The 18853-nt window shown below is 32.0% G+C and overlaps 1 protein-coding gene and 1 pseudogene across 2 annotated transcripts; one reads left to right on the top strand and one right to left on the bottom strand.

Moving 5' to 3' along the window:
• Positions 2820 to 9502, bottom strand: LOC105163721 (annotated as a pseudogene).
• Positions 15067 to 17083, top strand: LOC105163960 (transcription factor bHLH18-like). Of its 2 annotated transcripts, none has more exons than XM_011082497.2 (4): positions 15067 to 15202; positions 15370 to 15903; positions 16425 to 16775; positions 16860 to 16999. In XM_011082497.2, the coding sequence occupies exons 1-4, from the start codon at positions 15182 to 15184 to the stop codon at positions 16941 to 16943; spliced, it is 990 nt and encodes a 329-aa protein (XP_011080799.1). In that variant the 5' UTR covers positions 15067 to 15181; the 3' UTR covers positions 16944 to 16999. The 2 variants fall into 2 exon arrangements, with proteins under 2 accessions (XP_011080799.1, XP_020550664.1); XM_020695005.1 differs by having other exon boundaries at positions 15084 to 15202; positions 15367 to 15903; positions 16860 to 17083.

Raw genomic sequence — 18853 nt, 5'->3', positions numbered from 1 at the left:
GTAATTTATATCCTATAAATAATAAAATGGAATTTTTGAAAATTGATGAAGGGAGGGAGTGTAAATATTAGCATCATATCATGTGTGGATGTGGTAAAATATCTTTTTTGTCAGATAAAATAAGGATGGAATTTTTTTATTGGTGCCATAATTATGGCAGGTGAACTCAAAATCGCATCCTTTTGGTCCAAAAAAAAAAAATGATTTTGGGCATTTTTAGTCCCAAAATTAAAGTATTTTTTTAGTCCAAACAACGCCTTTTTAGTTTCAAAACCATAATGCACGTGATTTTTTGGGAATAAAAATACGCAATTATGAGTTTTATGAAACTAAAAACGACACCTATAATAATTGTGATATCAAAACAAATTCAGCCTCTATTTTATGGGATTAAAAAAATATTTTCACCTGCAGAGGCTGTGGACCATTTTATTCTTTTCTTTTTTCTTTTTTCCACCAAAGGAGTGATCATTAATTGAGAATGATGATGATCACTCTTATTTTCTTTTTTATGAGAGAAAAGCAGAAGAAATTTCTTAAAAAATATATAAAGCTTTTCCAAGAATCATGAATATATATATATATATATATATAATCAATTAATAAATATAAATATGAACTAATTATACGTTTCTTGAAACCTTCTTTTTTTTCTTTTTGGGGAACAAATTCTTGCAAACTTTTTGACTTGGAAAGTTTAGCATTTCTAGTCAATTAAAGTGTAGACAAATGAGTTTGTCATCCACGACACTCACAAACCCCTTCAAATTTAGTTAATTCTCGAGTCTTCATAATTTAAATTTTCATTATATTCATTTAATTAGATATAATAAAATAAATAATTGATCAGAATAATAAAATCAATTCAATTAACTTTAAATATATATAAATAGAAAAGCTATTTTAATAAAATAAATTAATTAGAAAATAATCATCTGTGGAAAAATAAATATAATTAAGGGTATTTTTTTTAAAAAACTTAAATTTTACGATCATGATACTTAGGATCTCACTTTTAAATAAATAATACAGATAATTAATTATCACAAGATAAATGTATAAACATTGATTCAGTAGATAAATTAAGAGCTGAAAAAAGAACAGTGATTTCGCATTACAGATCTTAAAAATAATAATAATGATGATCTTACCCACAATTATTATATATATATATATAAAAAAAAAAAGTGGCCTAATTGCCCTTTATTTTAGGTGTACTAAACATTTTCCACTATTTTTACTTTTATTTGGCCCCATGTTGTCTTCTACTTTTTATTATTTAAATCAAAGTAATGATCAAATCAAGTCATTATCCAAAATCCACCCAAAATATATAGTAATAAAAGTTAGTAAATATTTTCCTCTTGCATAATTTTATTCATAAAATGATTAAAAAAATTGCTTTTTTTAATATTATATATATGACATCGTAAAGGTAGTAAAATGCCATGTATGCCCCTAACAAGATAACACAATTACCTAAATAGTACTAAACGATTCATGTTTTTTTATAATGGGTTGAATCGGATTAACCTGAAATATGAGTCTTTGAAGAGTGACACGTGGCACCATTTGGGAGCTCCGAGGTGGCTTTCGTATATTGCACACCAACTATAAATAACTCCAAATATAGTATTCAGGTATACTTACACTGTTTTAATTTTTTTTTATTTTTTTGATCTCTAATTTGATTGTCGAAATGTTTCTTTTAATGAGACCTCCAAATGACTTCTTAAACGTTTGTTGTTGGTTTCAGAATTAACTGTGCAGGCACCCAAGGCCTCAATTGACAAGCAATGACCTCGACCAGAATACAGAGTAGAATAAATAAATAAAAAATATATTATTTTCAGGTTGGGGGAATATCAAACTGATAAGCAACGACAAAGAAGATATACCTAGCTTGTAATATGTTAAGATCTACAAGGTTTTTTTTTTTTCTCTTTTTAATGGGAACAATGATTACATAATTATATTAATATTAATGAATTGATAAATATATTAATTGGATTAATAAATTGAAGTTATAATTAACTTACGTCAAGTAAAATAAATATTTATTACAATATTATTAATAAATTTACATTAAATGAGATAAATATCCACGAATGACCCACAATTGATGATTTTGAATGATCAGGTTCTTGTAAATGTTCGATTCTAATTATCTCCACCTTAATAATTACAGCTCAGATATAATTAATATACATATATACACACACATACATAGACATCATACGAAAGATTTCCGAATTTTGTTAACAATTGACCTAATTAATTAAGATCAATTAGGAACAAATATGTATCTTATTTGAGTCCAATCCAACACTTTATTATTTAAATTTGTTTGAATTAATATTAAGTTTGAAAATGATGTTTGAGTTTGAATTAATAGTAACCCTTTATGCTCATCCTTCTCTTAAATTGAATAAAAAATTGTACCCTGTCCAACTTTTGAATATCAATCTTCACACGAATTGCTACGGGTTTTAAACATAAATTTTAAAAAGTGCAATAAGTTAAACATGATTTAAATAAAATTTTAAAAACATATTTCATTTAAATTATTTCACAATATCATTAAAATTAACGATAAGATTTAGATTATCAATTACTGTTTCTAAAACGGAAAATAAAAACATAAACAAACAGCGATTTACATACTTAGACTTATGATGCAATAAGTTGAAAATGATGTGAATATTATTCACATAGCTATATATGAAATGAAATTATTAATTTCAAAATAAGATTCAGACTATCAAATTTCTGCTGATGCAGTAACTATATATATGTTGTGTACAACCCAGAAAACAGCATAACAGATAAATGGGATTGTGGTATTGCCTTCAACAATCAAAACATTGTTGGGATTCCTAGTACAAGTCATAATCAGACCATTGTCATATCAGCTGCATTACCAAAAACCTTACATCTTTGCACCATTTTATTACCAGATCAGCAGCTAAAAACCGAAAACACATATCGGTACGTAGCTATGTACCGCGTTCGTATTCATGTTCATACACCACTCGACGGTGTTTGCTAGGATGACGTTGCGGTCCATGTTTAGACCCGCGATGTAAACAGGAGCATAAATAATGCGTCTATGTATAACCATTCTCAACATACTCGGTTGCTGATGGTTTGGTACAAGGATTTAAGCTGTGTGTTCCACTTGTCAATTGCAGTATACTTGTTCGTTCCCTTTGACCTGCATGCATATTATCCCAATACTGAATATACGATACAACGGAAACAAAAGGGAAGCTGAAAACTCAGGCGGCAAGAGTGAAACTGATAAAGATATAAGTGGAGCTCAGTTGACGAGTCGACCTGTCGCCACACGCTAATAGCCGATTGACTTGATCAATGTGCCCGTGTATTTGATTATCTAAGATGAGGGACACCAACAACTCCTCAACATCTTTCTCTGGAACATTAAGCTCCTGTGGAACAATAAATGCTATTAGCAGATGTACAATTTCTTGATGGGCTATGGCCTAAGAGATAGCATTTCTTCTTTCCAAAGATAACACTACCAAATCAAAGATGCTGAGAATTAACTGTTGGTAGTGTACTGCTCAAACTACTCAGATGATAGGCTTTCGGAGTTTTTGCATTTCCTTCTACTTACCCAATATTTCTATTTTCTCTTGTTCTTGGCTTTGTTCATGAAATTGACCTTATTGGAATGCATATCAATGCAAGCCAGAGGAGCACATAAATATACCAAAAATGGCTAAACCTCGCCTGTGTTTTCTCCTCCTTTAAGGGGAAAATAAGTCGAAAATAGGAAGGAAATAAGGAAAAATATAATATAGAAGAGGGAGAAGAAAATAAGAAGGGTTCCTTGCCCAGAAAAGGATTTTCTGTATTCACCTTTGATATGAATGGGATTCGAATTCTGGTGTAAGGCTTAATCAGCTTAAGCAACACCTGCGTCCTCACATTCTTTAGGAGATCTTCAATGTAGTTTCAAATGAACGGATCATCCATTATTGTCCTTCGATTGCTCTACAAAATTCCCACCTCATGATTACTTCAGAACAACAAAACTTAATAAGATGAGATACATCTCCTAGCAAGCTGACATTAGACATTAAACATTAAAGACCTTCAGAATCTTTTCAAACTCCAAAATCTCATTCCGTTGATATGCTGCTATTAGGTTCGTCATGGCTAGAATCTCAGGATCATTTTTGTATCGGCAAAACAAAAGAAGGGTAGTGAGGGTAACCTCCAGTAAGCTTGAGAGCAGAATACAGAAGCTCAAATCCATGAATCAACTTACGGCTTTGCCTCTTGACCATCGAATGGATTGACCTCTGATTCCATCAGCATATTAGCCAGAACCAAATACCTGAGAGACATGAGGACCCTCAACTAAGTTCAAGTGGAGTTAAAAGGAATGGAGTGGAAAATAACACCAAGGATTCAGGATATTTGATTTAATTTCTTTATAATTCTATAAGCTACATCACTCTATTATTTCCTTTACAAGAATTTCGGTTTAAATGTTGTCATGCAAGAATACACCCAGAAAATACAAATGTCAAACATCAAAACCTTATATGTACAAATTTGAGCAAACCAGCAACCAAGAATGAGAAAATAGAAAATGATTGCCACAGCAGCACCATCTTAAACATTTTATCATCAATATGAGTACTATTCAGGGTGCAGGTCTCTTCTATCTGAAACCTTACAGCCATTTTTTAGTTAGTTTATACATATATATAGATATATATGTGTGTGTGTGTGTGTGTGTGTGTTTATAAAAGCAACTTATCCTATTCACATTTTATACAAGGATAAAATGGAAAAAATTCAAACAAAGTGCCAACCATAGGTCAAATTAATAATACCACACAGTAATGACAGGAAGGCTATATAACAGAGCAGATTAACAAAGAAGCCTAACATCATAGATTGAAAGAAACAAGGAAAAACTAACATAGACGGTTGGCCAGTCCTTAAGTTTGTGCATAAAAGATGTTCCTTTACATGGGACACCAATGAAACTATAGTGCATTACCTACTTTGTTAAACCAATAGCTGATTGAGTTAACTACAGGTTATGAAGAATAAGCAAACAAGCCCACACAAATATCTTACATTTAATTGATCACATGGAATTCACAAGGTTGTCATTCAGGATATAACATAAACTTGTTGAGATTAAAACTGATTCAAGGCTCTGTTTTTCAAGTAAATAGTCACGATTCACAACATATTAATCACAAATGTTATCCTAAACTTAGTTTTCTTTATTCCCCTTTGTCTTTCTAGCACTTTCTTTTAGATGACCTTTCAGTCAGTTACTAATTTAAAATTCATATTTTCTTATGTTGTCAAATCTCAGTATGGGTCACTCGCTTCCAACTCTTCACTCCTCAGTTTACTCTACGTCTAACCAAGTTGTTGAAGTTTAAATCGTAACTGCCATAATTATGGAATAAAACTATATCAAATATACTAGCAAAAAACTTCAGTTTAGCTTTACCCAACAGTATGCACTAAGCACGCAGACATATATGCACAACAAGAAGTAATTAGAAGCAGATGTATAGAAGTAGAAAACCACGAAATCCACACACAACACCAACTCCCTATCAAGACATGCATATAATAAGAAATTCAAAACATACTTTAGGCATTGGATACGCCTCTGGTTCCCAGCTTCATCATAGTTCTTAAAAGCTTCAAAGAAATCAGTAGCTGCCTCAGCCCACTGCCGCTCTGCCATATGCATTTTTCCACCACATTCACGAATTATCCCCATGATTCGTGGATGAGGAATAGCTGATTTGATAGATAATGCTTTTTTATACAGTTCCTGCAATAAATTCAGAATCCGAGTGACTCAATAAATGAATTCGAAGGACAAGAATCAACCTTTACATCCTTAGAAGAGGTTTCATAGCTTCAAAAAGTAGAATGCCGATGAACAGGAAGGAAAACGAAAAAAAAGAAAAAAGAAATTCGGATTAGATAAAGAAAAAGATAAGTAGTGATTCAAAGACACTAAAAACATAATTAAAGAAAGTAAAGAAACAATGAGTTTGATAGAAGAAGCATGCTGGTAGGATTTCTCTCAGTCCACAAATTCTATAACAGTATGACAATGCATGAATTCGCAGTTGCAGGAAAGACATCTTACTTGGCATCCAATTAATTTACAAACACTGATCATTCTTGTGTCCAATGTCAATAACAGAATTCTTTCGTCAGAAAATTGTTCCAAACATAACAAGTAATACGAGTGGAGCTATCCAGCGGGAATTAGAAAGAAATTAGGATAGCAGTAACCATAAAGTTGAAATCAACTTTCTCTTGTAAGCAAGAGGATTAGTACATTTAATAAAAGAAGAAAGGAGGAGGTTTCTCCACACAGAACTCCACATAATCACAAAAAGAAAAGGATAGACAACCCAAAGTCACGAAGAACAAGAAGATGATGAAAGGATAGGACTCTTACACCAAGAAAAAAAGGCGATAAACCAGGGGAGCGAGGGAGCAAGGATTGTGTTGATCATTTCTTGTCACAAAGTAAATTAGCATACCTGAATCCAGACGAGAAAGAAGGAAAGGCCATAAGAGTTGGTATTTCTTATCCTTGTCCAACAAAGGAAATACAAACGTGGCCTTTCCGCTCAATAACAGTAGCAATCGCAATAATAAAACATACTTAGCGGACATTAACAAGACTACTAAGAAAACAACAATGAACAAAAAGCAAACCAATTAGGAGTCAAGGTCGCCCCAGGACACATGTGAGGCCTGTAAAGAACACCCTACCTTCAGTTTTTTGTTGTTCTTTGTCTCAGTGTACATTTGGATCTCAATTGCATACACCTCCAATAACTGTGTGCCTTTCTTCTGATCATCAGTACCATCTTCTTTTTGACAAGACTTGTGAAGCTCCTTCAAGATCTGATGAAGTATGATGACTGACATTCACATCAATCGCCAAGTTGTATAAGAATAATTAATTACCTTAATCATCAAACAGTTACCTTACTCATCCGCCCATATTCACCCATATCAAACCATATTTTGCACAGTTTCAGATTTGTCTTAAACCAGAGTCTCTGGCAAAAAGAAGGACATGAAGTTTTTTACGGTTGACAGAAGAAATCACAAATATCAAATTAAATAGATTTTTTTACCTCATTCTTTGCCTCTTCAAGTGCCTTCAAGGTGGTCTGGTAGAACTCTTGCAACAGACCAAAGTTCTGACTTGCAGATTCAGAAATAAAATCCATAATGTTGTTTATGCATTTCTCACTGTAATTTCGGGTGACTGCAGACTTAATATAAGTCAACATGTCTCTGTAAGCATCCATCATTTCTTTGTACTTCCCAAGCTTATAGTAAAGCTTAACTGTTTGTTTTAAAGCTTTAAATCCCCTGAAGAAAAAACAAGACAACATGCAGTCAAAGACAGTAATTTACTCATGATAAAATCGTGAGAACATAAGCCAACACATATTAATACGGTTAATTTAACATATTTCCAGATTAATATACTTAATAATAACACATTTCCAGAACCCAACCAAATAACCATTAAACATCCTTTCCAAACTTAATACATCAGGGAATAAAACAAAACAACAAAGTGATACTCTTGTCATACAATCTCGGAGTAAGCTTAGTGGACTTGATTACTATGATCGAGTATCACTTGATCTAGTGCTTCATGAAATAAAAGTGAATGAAAATTCAAAATGCACATCAAGTCACATTATGAGAGTGGAAAAAACCAACTGACAAATAAACAAGTAATACACCATAAGAAATAAAGGTACTGGAAGAAGATATGTTTCAGCAAACGGGGAATTCTTCATTAACTGATAAATCTATAACTTCATAGCTCGCAACAAATGCATAAGTAATTATGGCAACGCGTATTGTAAGAACAATAAAACTCACCATTCAGCCTTTTCAGGTTCCATCTGCACCACTTCTGCAAAACCGTCAAGTGCTGCTTCGGGTTCTGTTTCAACCAAACCTACAAAGAAAAGAAAACAAACGGGTTATCGTGTTAAGCTAGAATAAAATAAAAGCACACAAACTACCTCATATCAAAACCAACTGCAATACACTGACCACATCCAAGAAAGAGCCACATATATTTATAAAGCCTAACTAGTGGATCCCCAAATATGCAAGAACCATAGTGTAACAAAGTCCCAAAAATTTTCGAGGACAAGACACTTTGTGAAATCTTCTTAATGCATTTGTCCATGTATACACCACAATGTGCAATCAAACAAACTTCCATTCTTCACAGACACACATAAACATTAATACAAGCACACTTGTGAACAATAAAGATGAGCCAAACGCTGTTCTAAATTCGTAAATTGAATTTCAGAAATTGCAAGAAAAAATAGTTTGCAACAATAAGGGATTGCAATAAAATGAAAAGATCCCACCTTTAGAATTATAATACTGGTTTTCAATATCAACATCCTGTTCCTCCGGTCCTCCTCCGAGTACTCAAATCCATAATCCTCCATGTCAGTATCTGACACCAAATACAACAGTTACATCCACATATCCACACATTACTTATTCTATCAAAACAAGAAAATGAGATCAACAAGAAATAATTAATGAAATGTAGATCATAAACAAACAGAGAAACGATTACCGGAACCCTGATGAATCGGTATTGCTTTTACAGTTTTACTTGGAGTAATTGGCAGCAAGACACAACAATTCAGAACACTCCACTCCGCGATGCTGAGAGAGAGAAGAAAGTGCACAAACTCACTCACTCTGTCGGAGTTGGAATTTTCGGTTTCTTGATTTGGGATTTTGATCCAATGGAAAAAGGGCGCTTGTCCTGAATTGCTTTGATCAATTGTTTGTCTAAGTTTTCTCAAGAAAATAACTTGAGAATATACAAAAGCCCAAAACAACAAAAATTCTTACATCGATAAACGAAATTTGAAAAATAAAATAATAATTCACGTCGAATTATATTCGGAAAGTAATTAACAACTGAATTCAAAATTTGAAAACAAAATATCAAAAGATAATTGCATTATCGCTCCCAAGCCCTTCTAACTCAGGTAATCTGCAGGATACTGTTTCAATTTTTGCTTACAAATTAATACTTGGTGGTTTATGCAAACATAAATTCATTAATTAATAAAACATAAAGTGAAATTTCATACCATCTATTAATATTTTGATACTTAAGTCAGTAAAATATTTTACAAAAAAAAGATAAAAATGAAAGATCGTCGTAATAAAGTATTTTGCAAACGAGGGTGGTGTGTTAAAATTTGTAAGTGAATCACAGTCCAGTTGAAATGCAAATCAAAAGTAAGTTATCTACCTAAATCTTTATATATAAGTACAAGATGAGATAAATGAGAAGACTCATGAGAGTGATTAAGATACTCCAAGATTTCTCGAAATGTCTACTTTTTATCGTGATATGTTTGGTCACGTTGTGTGCCACATCAACCGTCTCGAACACCATAGGGACAAATTTGCCACATCATAAAAAACTAGTTGAAAATAAAGAAAAGTGGTTATATGTCATCTTTATCTAGCAAACTACTGCAATCATATTCATTTGTGTTGATTTCCCTTTGTGGTGGCGTGCCATTTGAGGTGTGGGAATGTGGTTGAAATGTCCGTCGAGCTAGATGGGTCATCAACCCAACGTAGTTGGACATAGACCGATTGTTGTCTCATCAGCACACTGAAGCTGGTGCTGAGTTGGTTGGACTAGTTGTTTCATCAATTGTCGCTCTTGTCTTGATTGGATTTGATTTTTAACTGAATTTGTATTGAAGTTTATCATTAAACTTGAAAAAAGGATACTCCAAATATCAATATCAATGAAAAAGCTAATTTCTCAAAAAAAAATTTATCTTTACTCTAGTATTAAAGTGTTATTAATAAAAAAATTTTGGATACCAACATAAATTTTAGGTAAAATTATATTTTTGGTCCTGTAACTTTAGATCATTAGCACTTTTGATCCTGTAACTTGCTCCATTTACACATTTAGTCCTTTTTTTTGTGAATTTAGTTCTAAACATCTCACATTTGGTCCTTTTTTTTTTTTTAGAAAATTTAGTTATGTATTGACAATTTTGGTTCTGACGACTCAATTACAGGACGAAAAATGAGATTATTACAGTGTGAAAGGGATCAAAATTATCAATACAGCACTAAATTTGCCAAAAGAGGACAAAATGTGATATATTCAGGACTAAATTCATCAAGAAAAAGAGACTAAATATATAAATTGAGTAAGTTATAAGACCAAAATATACTAACAACCTAAAGTTATAGGATCAAAAATATAAATTTGCCTAAATTTTACTTAAAAACTAATTAATAGAATTTAGGCAACCTGCAAATATCCATACCGACCAACACTAGCTAAGTATATATCATCTTGACGCAAGTGCACCTAAACATGCAGCAGGTGCACCACATGATTTGGAATTAATTAAATACTTATTCCACTTCCAAATATCAAATTGAATATTCGTAATTATGACAATGTATATTATATGAATTTTAAAATATGTTTGGCCTCCTCTCGTCAAACTAGTTGAATTTGGGATGATAAATATTCAACATTTAATAATATGTATGGATATATATATTTATATATATGAATTTGTCAAAGTATATATGTGATGGGGATTTTATTGAAACACGGATGTCGCAAGATGTGGCCGTACAGATAGTCGCGGATCAGTGTGGACCGAAGACATTACAGAGGTTGCCAGGTGTGGTCGCTTAGTTGGTCGTTGTCCGCTGTGGATCATGGATATTTCTTTCGAGTCAGGATAATTCGGATCCGACCCATATAGGGACCCAGACAGATGGCATGTTGAGGAGACGCTTAGTCATTGCATGAGCACCCTTTGAGACGACACGCGTCGAAGGATGGGACCCACAAAAGAACCCTATAAATAATCCACTCCGTGGCAATGAGAGGTACTTTTGAGACACTACTTTTTACTCGCATACTTAGATCACTGAATTTTTCTTCGACCCGAAACTTACTTAAGCATCGATGTCGTCGTCGGGACGAACCCAACTAACTTAATTTTCTTGTTTTATCTTCAGATATCAGATTCGGATTGGTGACGTGAAGAGATCATGATCGTTAATCGTTATCAAGCGTGATTTACCCGAATCAATATGAGTAAAAGGAAAAACAATAATTAATCCAAAAAATAAATAGTGTCATTAATTTTCTATATTTGCGCTTGTATTTATTTTTAAAATTATACGAAAATTATAATGTATAGTACTGTATTATTTTTATAATTATTACACAGTCAAAAGATAATTATATAATTAGTACTTTTATAAACTATTATTATTTTTATTTGTGTTTGTAGGACACTACATGAATATTTACAAGTAAGTTTGATATGATGTTGATTTAGTTTTAAATAAATATCATATATAGCCATCTGTTAAATAAAATATCAATTAATTTCTCGTCAATATCAAGTAAATTAAAATATGTGCAATGTGTATATTAAATTTTCATATCACTATCTCGTTAATTAATTCTACATATTTCATAAACTTATAATCAATATACTCTCCAAATATAATAATTAGAGATTTACTGAAAAGAGCTTCATCACTTAATATATTTATAGGGTGAATAGCAATTTATCTCCCTATGATATTGAAAATGAGTATATTACCCCTTTATGAAAAAAATATAGCAATTAACCCCCCTGTACTTTTTAAAATGAAGCAATTTACCTCCTTATATAGGGATAAATTGTTGTATTTTAAAAAATATAGGGAGGTAAATCGTTACTTATTTTTTTATAAGGGAATAATTTGCTCATTTGTAATATTACAAGGGAGTTGCTTGCATTTTTGCCTATATTTATATATATATATATATATATATATGTATATATGTCTATCAATAGTTGAGTTCACACCTTATAATATATGCATAGTCAATTGTAATCAATATATCCCTAAAAAGACAAATTAATGATGACAATCATAGTCACTTCACATCATAAATAATGTACAAATTTAAAATTAATATACACCATAAATTATATCTACATCTTCTGAAGTTAGATATAATTGCAAAAATATTCCATTTTCTTTATAAAATTATAAATATATTCACTAAAAGAAATTTAATATTTAACTATGGTCAATTGCTATGGTTAAAAGTAAATAACCATAATAAAAAAGTATTGACTACGGCTACGTAATAGTTACCGATCGTAGTTTTTGCCCGTATGGCTAAAAGTCATGATAAAAATATTTACTATATATGCCTCGTAACTATAAAAAGAAATAGTAAATTTTATTCTAGTGATCTCTCGCTGCTATAGTTGTAATTATGCTAATTGCATTTTTCATCCTCTAATTATGCTTGTTCGACATTTTATTCCTTTTATTCAAGCATAATTAGAGAACAAAAATATGCAATTAATCATTTGTAATTACGAGTACACCCCTTATTCAATCAACAAAATTTTACACAAACAATATTACATCTCAGGTATATTACATTAACACCCTCAAAGATGTATCCATAATTTTTCAAAAAATATAAAATACTTATATAATTAAATCTAATTTTGATAGCTGCTAATATAATTTAATATATCCATATCGTCGACTAGTACAACTTCATTTATTAATCATTTCCTTGGGACATTTTTTATTTCGAAAAATGATTTAAATAATATATGAGAATGCATATATAAATATATATATATATATATATATATATATATTAGTTCATCAATTTTGGACAATAGAATATAAGTTGGTCAACATTCTAAATGTAATTAAATTAACACGATTACATTTGATTAGGCGCTAAGACAATAATTAATTAGAATGGTCAGATTCTCGCAATCCACGTCTAATCATTAAGCCACACATAAAAGCAACCTCTATCAATAACATACGAAATAAAATCAGATGGGGCTTAATAAATAAGATCATGCCCTAATTATCGGTCCACACATTGATCCATCTTTCTTTTTTTCTTTTTTTTTTTTCCCTTCTCTTTTTGCTATAATTATTAAATATTTTTTAATAGTTTAAACTTTTAAATGAGAAGATCATTCGGTATATGATATGAGAGTCATATCAAACATGATCATGTCCTGATTCGGATATTCTCATTGCGAATGATTTTATGGAAAAAGAGTTTCATGTGCACTCCAGGGAATATAAAATTTAATAATGGTTGACTGTAACGGTTAAAATAAATAGTCGCAGTAAAAAATTAAATAGTTATTGGTCGCGGCTACGCTATGTGTGCTGATTTTTGTAAGTGTGGTTACAATATTTATCATATTGGATAAGCTAAGTTTTTTCATCACTTATATTTAACCATGATTAATAATAGTAATTTAACTTATTTTTTTACTTTATATTAATTAAAATGTAGGGGATAGTAAATTTTCTTTTAGTGGTGCAAGACTTGACCTAAAAGAAATAAAAAGGATAAATGCTATATTTGGTCCATTTTTAAGTTTTCGTTTAAAATCACTTTCAATCTTATTGACCATTTTACCCTTCAAGAATCAAAATTTGGACACATTTTCGCTGCAAAATGGTAAAAGGGACCAAACTGAAACAAAAATTAAAGCCTAAGGATGCTAAAGTCAAGAATTGAACTTGAGGGACTAAAGTGATTATAAACAAAAACTTAAGGGACCAAATATAACATTTATCCAAAAAAAATACCGTCTATCACTAGAAAAAAAGATAAGATTAATCCCTACACAATAAATCACTATGATTAAAAGTCGTAGTAAATTAATACTATGTACCACAGTTAAACAAAATCTATACGAAAATTTAAGTTTGGATCATGGTTCACCAAAATGCCAGAGTTTTTAGCTGCAATAAATATTTGACCCTCGCTTGCGGAAACAACAAACAATAATTGATTTTTTACTTTCAATATGGTAATTAATTATAGTAACATGTCATATTTTTTTTCCAGTGTATATGTAAGGTCAGAGCACATCAGGAATATTAAATGTTATAAACCAATTATTTAGTAAATATTACTCCATGGCAATAATTACTCAGTAGCAGGTACAATAAGGGTAGCCTCAACAGTAACAAGAATATTATTTTTAAATATATATAGCTTATGTAATAATTTAAATGTGACAATAAACATAAGATGAGATTTGATTAAAAATAAGATCATTTTTAATTATAGTGCATTTATCAACCGGATTTTTTTCAAGAGAAAAAGGAATATTCTGAATAGGGAAGACTGTTGTACGTATAGAGGGCAAGGAATTATTTGAACAATGAATTGAACTAAAAGATCGATGTGAACTACTATATTTATTATATAATTTTGATGAGTGTACTGATCAATCTCATTTAATAAATATAATTCAACGGTTAGCAAATAATATTTGGCAAAATTAATAACTATTTATGTATTTTTTTTAATTATATATCTAATTAATTATAGACTACCAAAATTGTCAATTTCTTAAAAGATATAGGACAAAAGTTGTAATTAAAAATTATAATTTGAAGTACTGTCACATCATCAAATTCACCAAGAACTCAATTTAGATTCTAACATGGCTGATGTCGTGGATTTTTTCGATCAAATTGGCCGAACCTAAAATTGCTATAATTTTTAAAATGACAAGACTAGATTGTAATTTTTTTAATTTAAATAGGACCAAAATTTTCATCCCCTAACTTACGGCACTAAAATTACAATTCATTTGTTATAATATAGGGAAAAATTCATTTTTCTAAATATGCACACACGGGACGCATTATGGGAACAACGGATCCCACCATTCTGTAGTTAATTGCAATTTGATAGTAATATTATCACTAATTATAATAATTAAGAAAAGAATTATAGAACGTGGGTAGCTACTAGGCCGAGTACTTCTCAAGTCCACCCGTACACACTATCGTTCGAAATATGGAATATCCAGCTTCCGACCAGACCTTTAGATCAGGACAAAAATTCTATCCTAATTTCTCATGGCCAGATATAACCTTATATAAATCCATCTTCATCATCCACCCACTTTCCTTTTTTATTCCACCTGTTCTCTGTTTATGCTTTCAACTCATATATCGAGAGAGAGAGAGAGAGAGAGAGAGAGAGATTTTGGTCTTGACCAGGTGATCAATGACAGGAGTACCTTGCAAGGTAATCTATTCAACCCCCACTCTGTCTGTGTGTGTGTGTCTGAATTCAGACCCCAAGTGATTGAGATCTCATTGTGTTTGTGTGTGTGTTAGGATAAAGTTTTAATTTGCCTGATTTTGCCTTTGATCATAGTAATATTAATGGAGCAGTATGTTTTGGTATAGCAGGAGGGCATGGAAATGGAAATGGAAGAGTACTTTGATGAGATGTTTGGTGTTAAGGCTAATAAAAGTAATATCCCTGCTCATCATGAGATCTTCACCTCTCACCCTTTCTCTACTAACACTACCAACCAGTTGGTGGAGTACCCTCCTTCCTGGAATCTTTCTTGTACTACGCAACAAACGACACCCAAGAACGTCCCTTCTTCTTCTGCTTCTGCTTCTGCTTCGGCCTATCAGCTAATTTATGTCGAAAACAAGAACGCGATCCCCAGCCTGGAAGAATCATTAGTTCATGATCAGTTTGTTAGCCCTTATAATGGATTGACTGCTAATTTATCATCCAACACACTACTGAATTTTTCATCCCCAGTACTGATTAACCAGCATGATGATTTATCGAAGAGGGTTAGTTGCAGCAGCTTGCCGGTCAGGAGCACGTTACAGGCCCGAGATCATCTCGTGGCCGAGAGGAAACGCCGAGAGAAGCTAGGCCAGCTTTTCATTACTCTTTCCAAAGTTGTGCCAGGTATTAAGAAGGTAAACATCTCCTCTTCAAAAGCTTGACAGAATAAAAATTTAGAAAGAAATAGGGTTATATTTTAACAGTACTGATCATGTTAATTATCATCTCCAGATTAACAAACCTCGTGATTTTACTGGATTAGGGTGGTTGTTTTTTTCGAAAGAGTGAAGGGAAAAATTGGGAGAAGCTTAGGAAACTAAAATTTTCGTTTTCATGATCTAGCTATAAATTACCATGCTGTTTATGATAATTTATTTTGTAATAATAAGTGTGGATATATAGCTAGGCTGGTTCAGTGATAAATGTTCTGGAAACAATTACTTGAATTTCAAAATTAGGGTTTCTCTCTGGAAATCTCATTATAGAAATATTGAAATTTACAAAGTGTACTTAACCATGGATGGACTACGAGAATCAGTAATGAGGTGTCTCGTGGTTCATAAATAATATATATTACTTGAAAATTTATTATTTTTTCTTCCACTTGTAAATTGTTCGTGAAAATAGTTTGGAGTTAAATGTTAATTGTTTGCAGTTGGACAAGGCTTCTATACTTGAAGATGCTATTGACTACATAAAAATCCTGGAAGAACAGATTCGAGTTCTTGAGATAGAACAGGTGGAGAAACGGTCAGAGGATATCGATAATTCTACCTCTAAAGAGAGCTCCAACATTATTGATGACAGCATGAACGAGCTATCAGCTGCTTCAGCAATCAAGGTCAGAATTTCAGACAGGAATGTGCTCATAAAAATATTGTGCAAGAAACAAAAGGGATTCATGTCAAGAATTCACATGGAAATGGAGAAGATGAATCTGTGTGAGGTAGACGTAAGGGTGATGCCATTTGGGAGGGATGCACTAGACATCACCATTCTCGCCCAGGTATGTATTCGATTACAGATCTGGATTGCTTTTATATACATGAATATTGTCTATTTTATGTTTCACTTTGGTCTATGTATGCAGATGCAAAGCGAATTATGTGTTACAGTAAAGGACATTGTTGATCACCTGGACATGGCTTTCTTCAGTCCACCTCACATGCAATAGTAACTTTTGTTAGTCCCTGGACACATCTTCTGTAATTATCATTATAATTTTTTGCCATCTGCGTCGGACTATTATTACTACACACACACACACACTTCTCGTCATTAAAATAATAATAAATTTGTTCATAAATATGTGTGTGCGCGCTGCGCTTGTTCACTATAATTGTTTTCAACCTCTAATACCACGGCTAGACCAAGATTCTTAGTCTTGGGAGCTCAGGAAAAGTCAATTAGGATGGAATTAATTAGGTTGTGAACTAGTGTTATCTTTTACTATAGTTCTTCTTGGTAATTTCAAAATTATCAAACATTCCCTCAAAATTTATTAGACTAATTACGTACCAATTCATTCCATCAACAGACCAATTGCGATAATGTCCACTCTATACAGGAAAAGAGAAAAAACACTTAATTGCGACTCTCTTTGGTGACGGATCTTTAATAAATCCATTACGACTCAAGTTTTGTGACGGATTTTGAGACAACCATTGCTAGGTCACAGTACACCCCCATTGTAAATGATCTGTGACAGTTTGCGAGGGAACATACAAACCGTTGCAAGTATTTGCAACGGACATTTAATTCCATCGCAATACATGATGGTGTGACGGTTAACAGAACAAACAACTTCTAGCAACGTTTGTGACAAGCTTTGAAACGGATACAATGGTTTCCTATTGTGTCAATTTGGAACAAGATCTGCGATAGTCAACCACTGCAAAACCACAATTTTTATTGAATGGTTTTCAAACGATAGTTTGTGACGATTGCTTGTTCAATTTCAAAAGACCGTCAGTAGGCTTGTGTGCAATGGGATTTTGATTATGTGCATGTTGGATTTGTGATGGTATGACCGTTGTTATATCCGTCACAACTATTAAATTAATTTTTTAAAACTTTTTATTAATTTTATAATAACTTATTAATTACAATAAATTTAATTTTTTAATATATTAAAAAAATTATATTTATTGCAACATTTAATTCAAGAAAATAAAATATCCTAATCTAATCCCCAGGGCTCTTGAGGAGCCAGAGAATTAGGCTCGACAATGAACTGCTAGGTTGCTACGTCGGCCTATAGGCGAAAGGAGTATCATATGATGTTGGGACGTCGTCATTTGATGGAGGGGTGCGGATTCCTATATATAGTCTAGCATCGTTATCGTGATCTTCTGGAGCTAGTCGATTAATCTTTTATTGGTCTGCATATCCTTTTGCTTCGATTCTTGCAAAAGTTGACGTCGCTACTGACGTTCCCTGACGGGTCGGCCTTCGTGCAATGGGTTTTGGAGCCATGTCGAAGATCCAACTCTTCTTCTAGTCCCCTATTTTTGCCGACCACAACTCCTGGGAATATAACACTATGTTTGTTTTCATTTTTAAATTATTTTCGGGATAAGTCAAAACATATCCAATGTTTGTCATCATTTAGAAACACCTTATCTAGGTGTTTTAAACTGTTTTAACATAAATACATACACATATATATACACATACATATACATAAATATATATAAAAAAAGACATGATTTGATAATGAATAGTAATTTTTGTCTCTCAAAACACAACATTAAACACACAATACTTATTTTAAATTATCTCTAAAAATAAATCCAAACATACATACTATCTCTAACACACACTTATTTATCTTTGTTTTTCTCTCTCTATCTCCACAAAACACAACAAAACACTTAGAAAACGAATCCAAACATTATGTAAAGTTTCAAGGGGTTTTTGGGAGGCACACTCCTCCCCGCGCCGTTGCTGCCCTCCGCCTCCATCCACCGCCATTCTCTTCTCTTTTTCTCTCAGTGTATATAAAATATATATGTAATTATAATTACAATTATAATATATTTTGTTAAAATTTATATAAAAATATAATTTTAAATTCAGACAATT

This window comes from Sesamum indicum, linkage group LG6 (genome assembly GCF_000512975.1).
Source record: "Sesamum indicum cultivar Zhongzhi No. 13 linkage group LG6, S_indicum_v1.0, whole genome shotgun sequence".
Classification (NCBI taxonomy): domain Eukaryota; kingdom Viridiplantae; phylum Streptophyta; class Magnoliopsida; order Lamiales; family Pedaliaceae; genus Sesamum; species Sesamum indicum.
The sequence above is the reverse complement of the archived record's forward strand: the minus strand, read 5'-3'. Positions and strand labels throughout refer to the sequence as shown.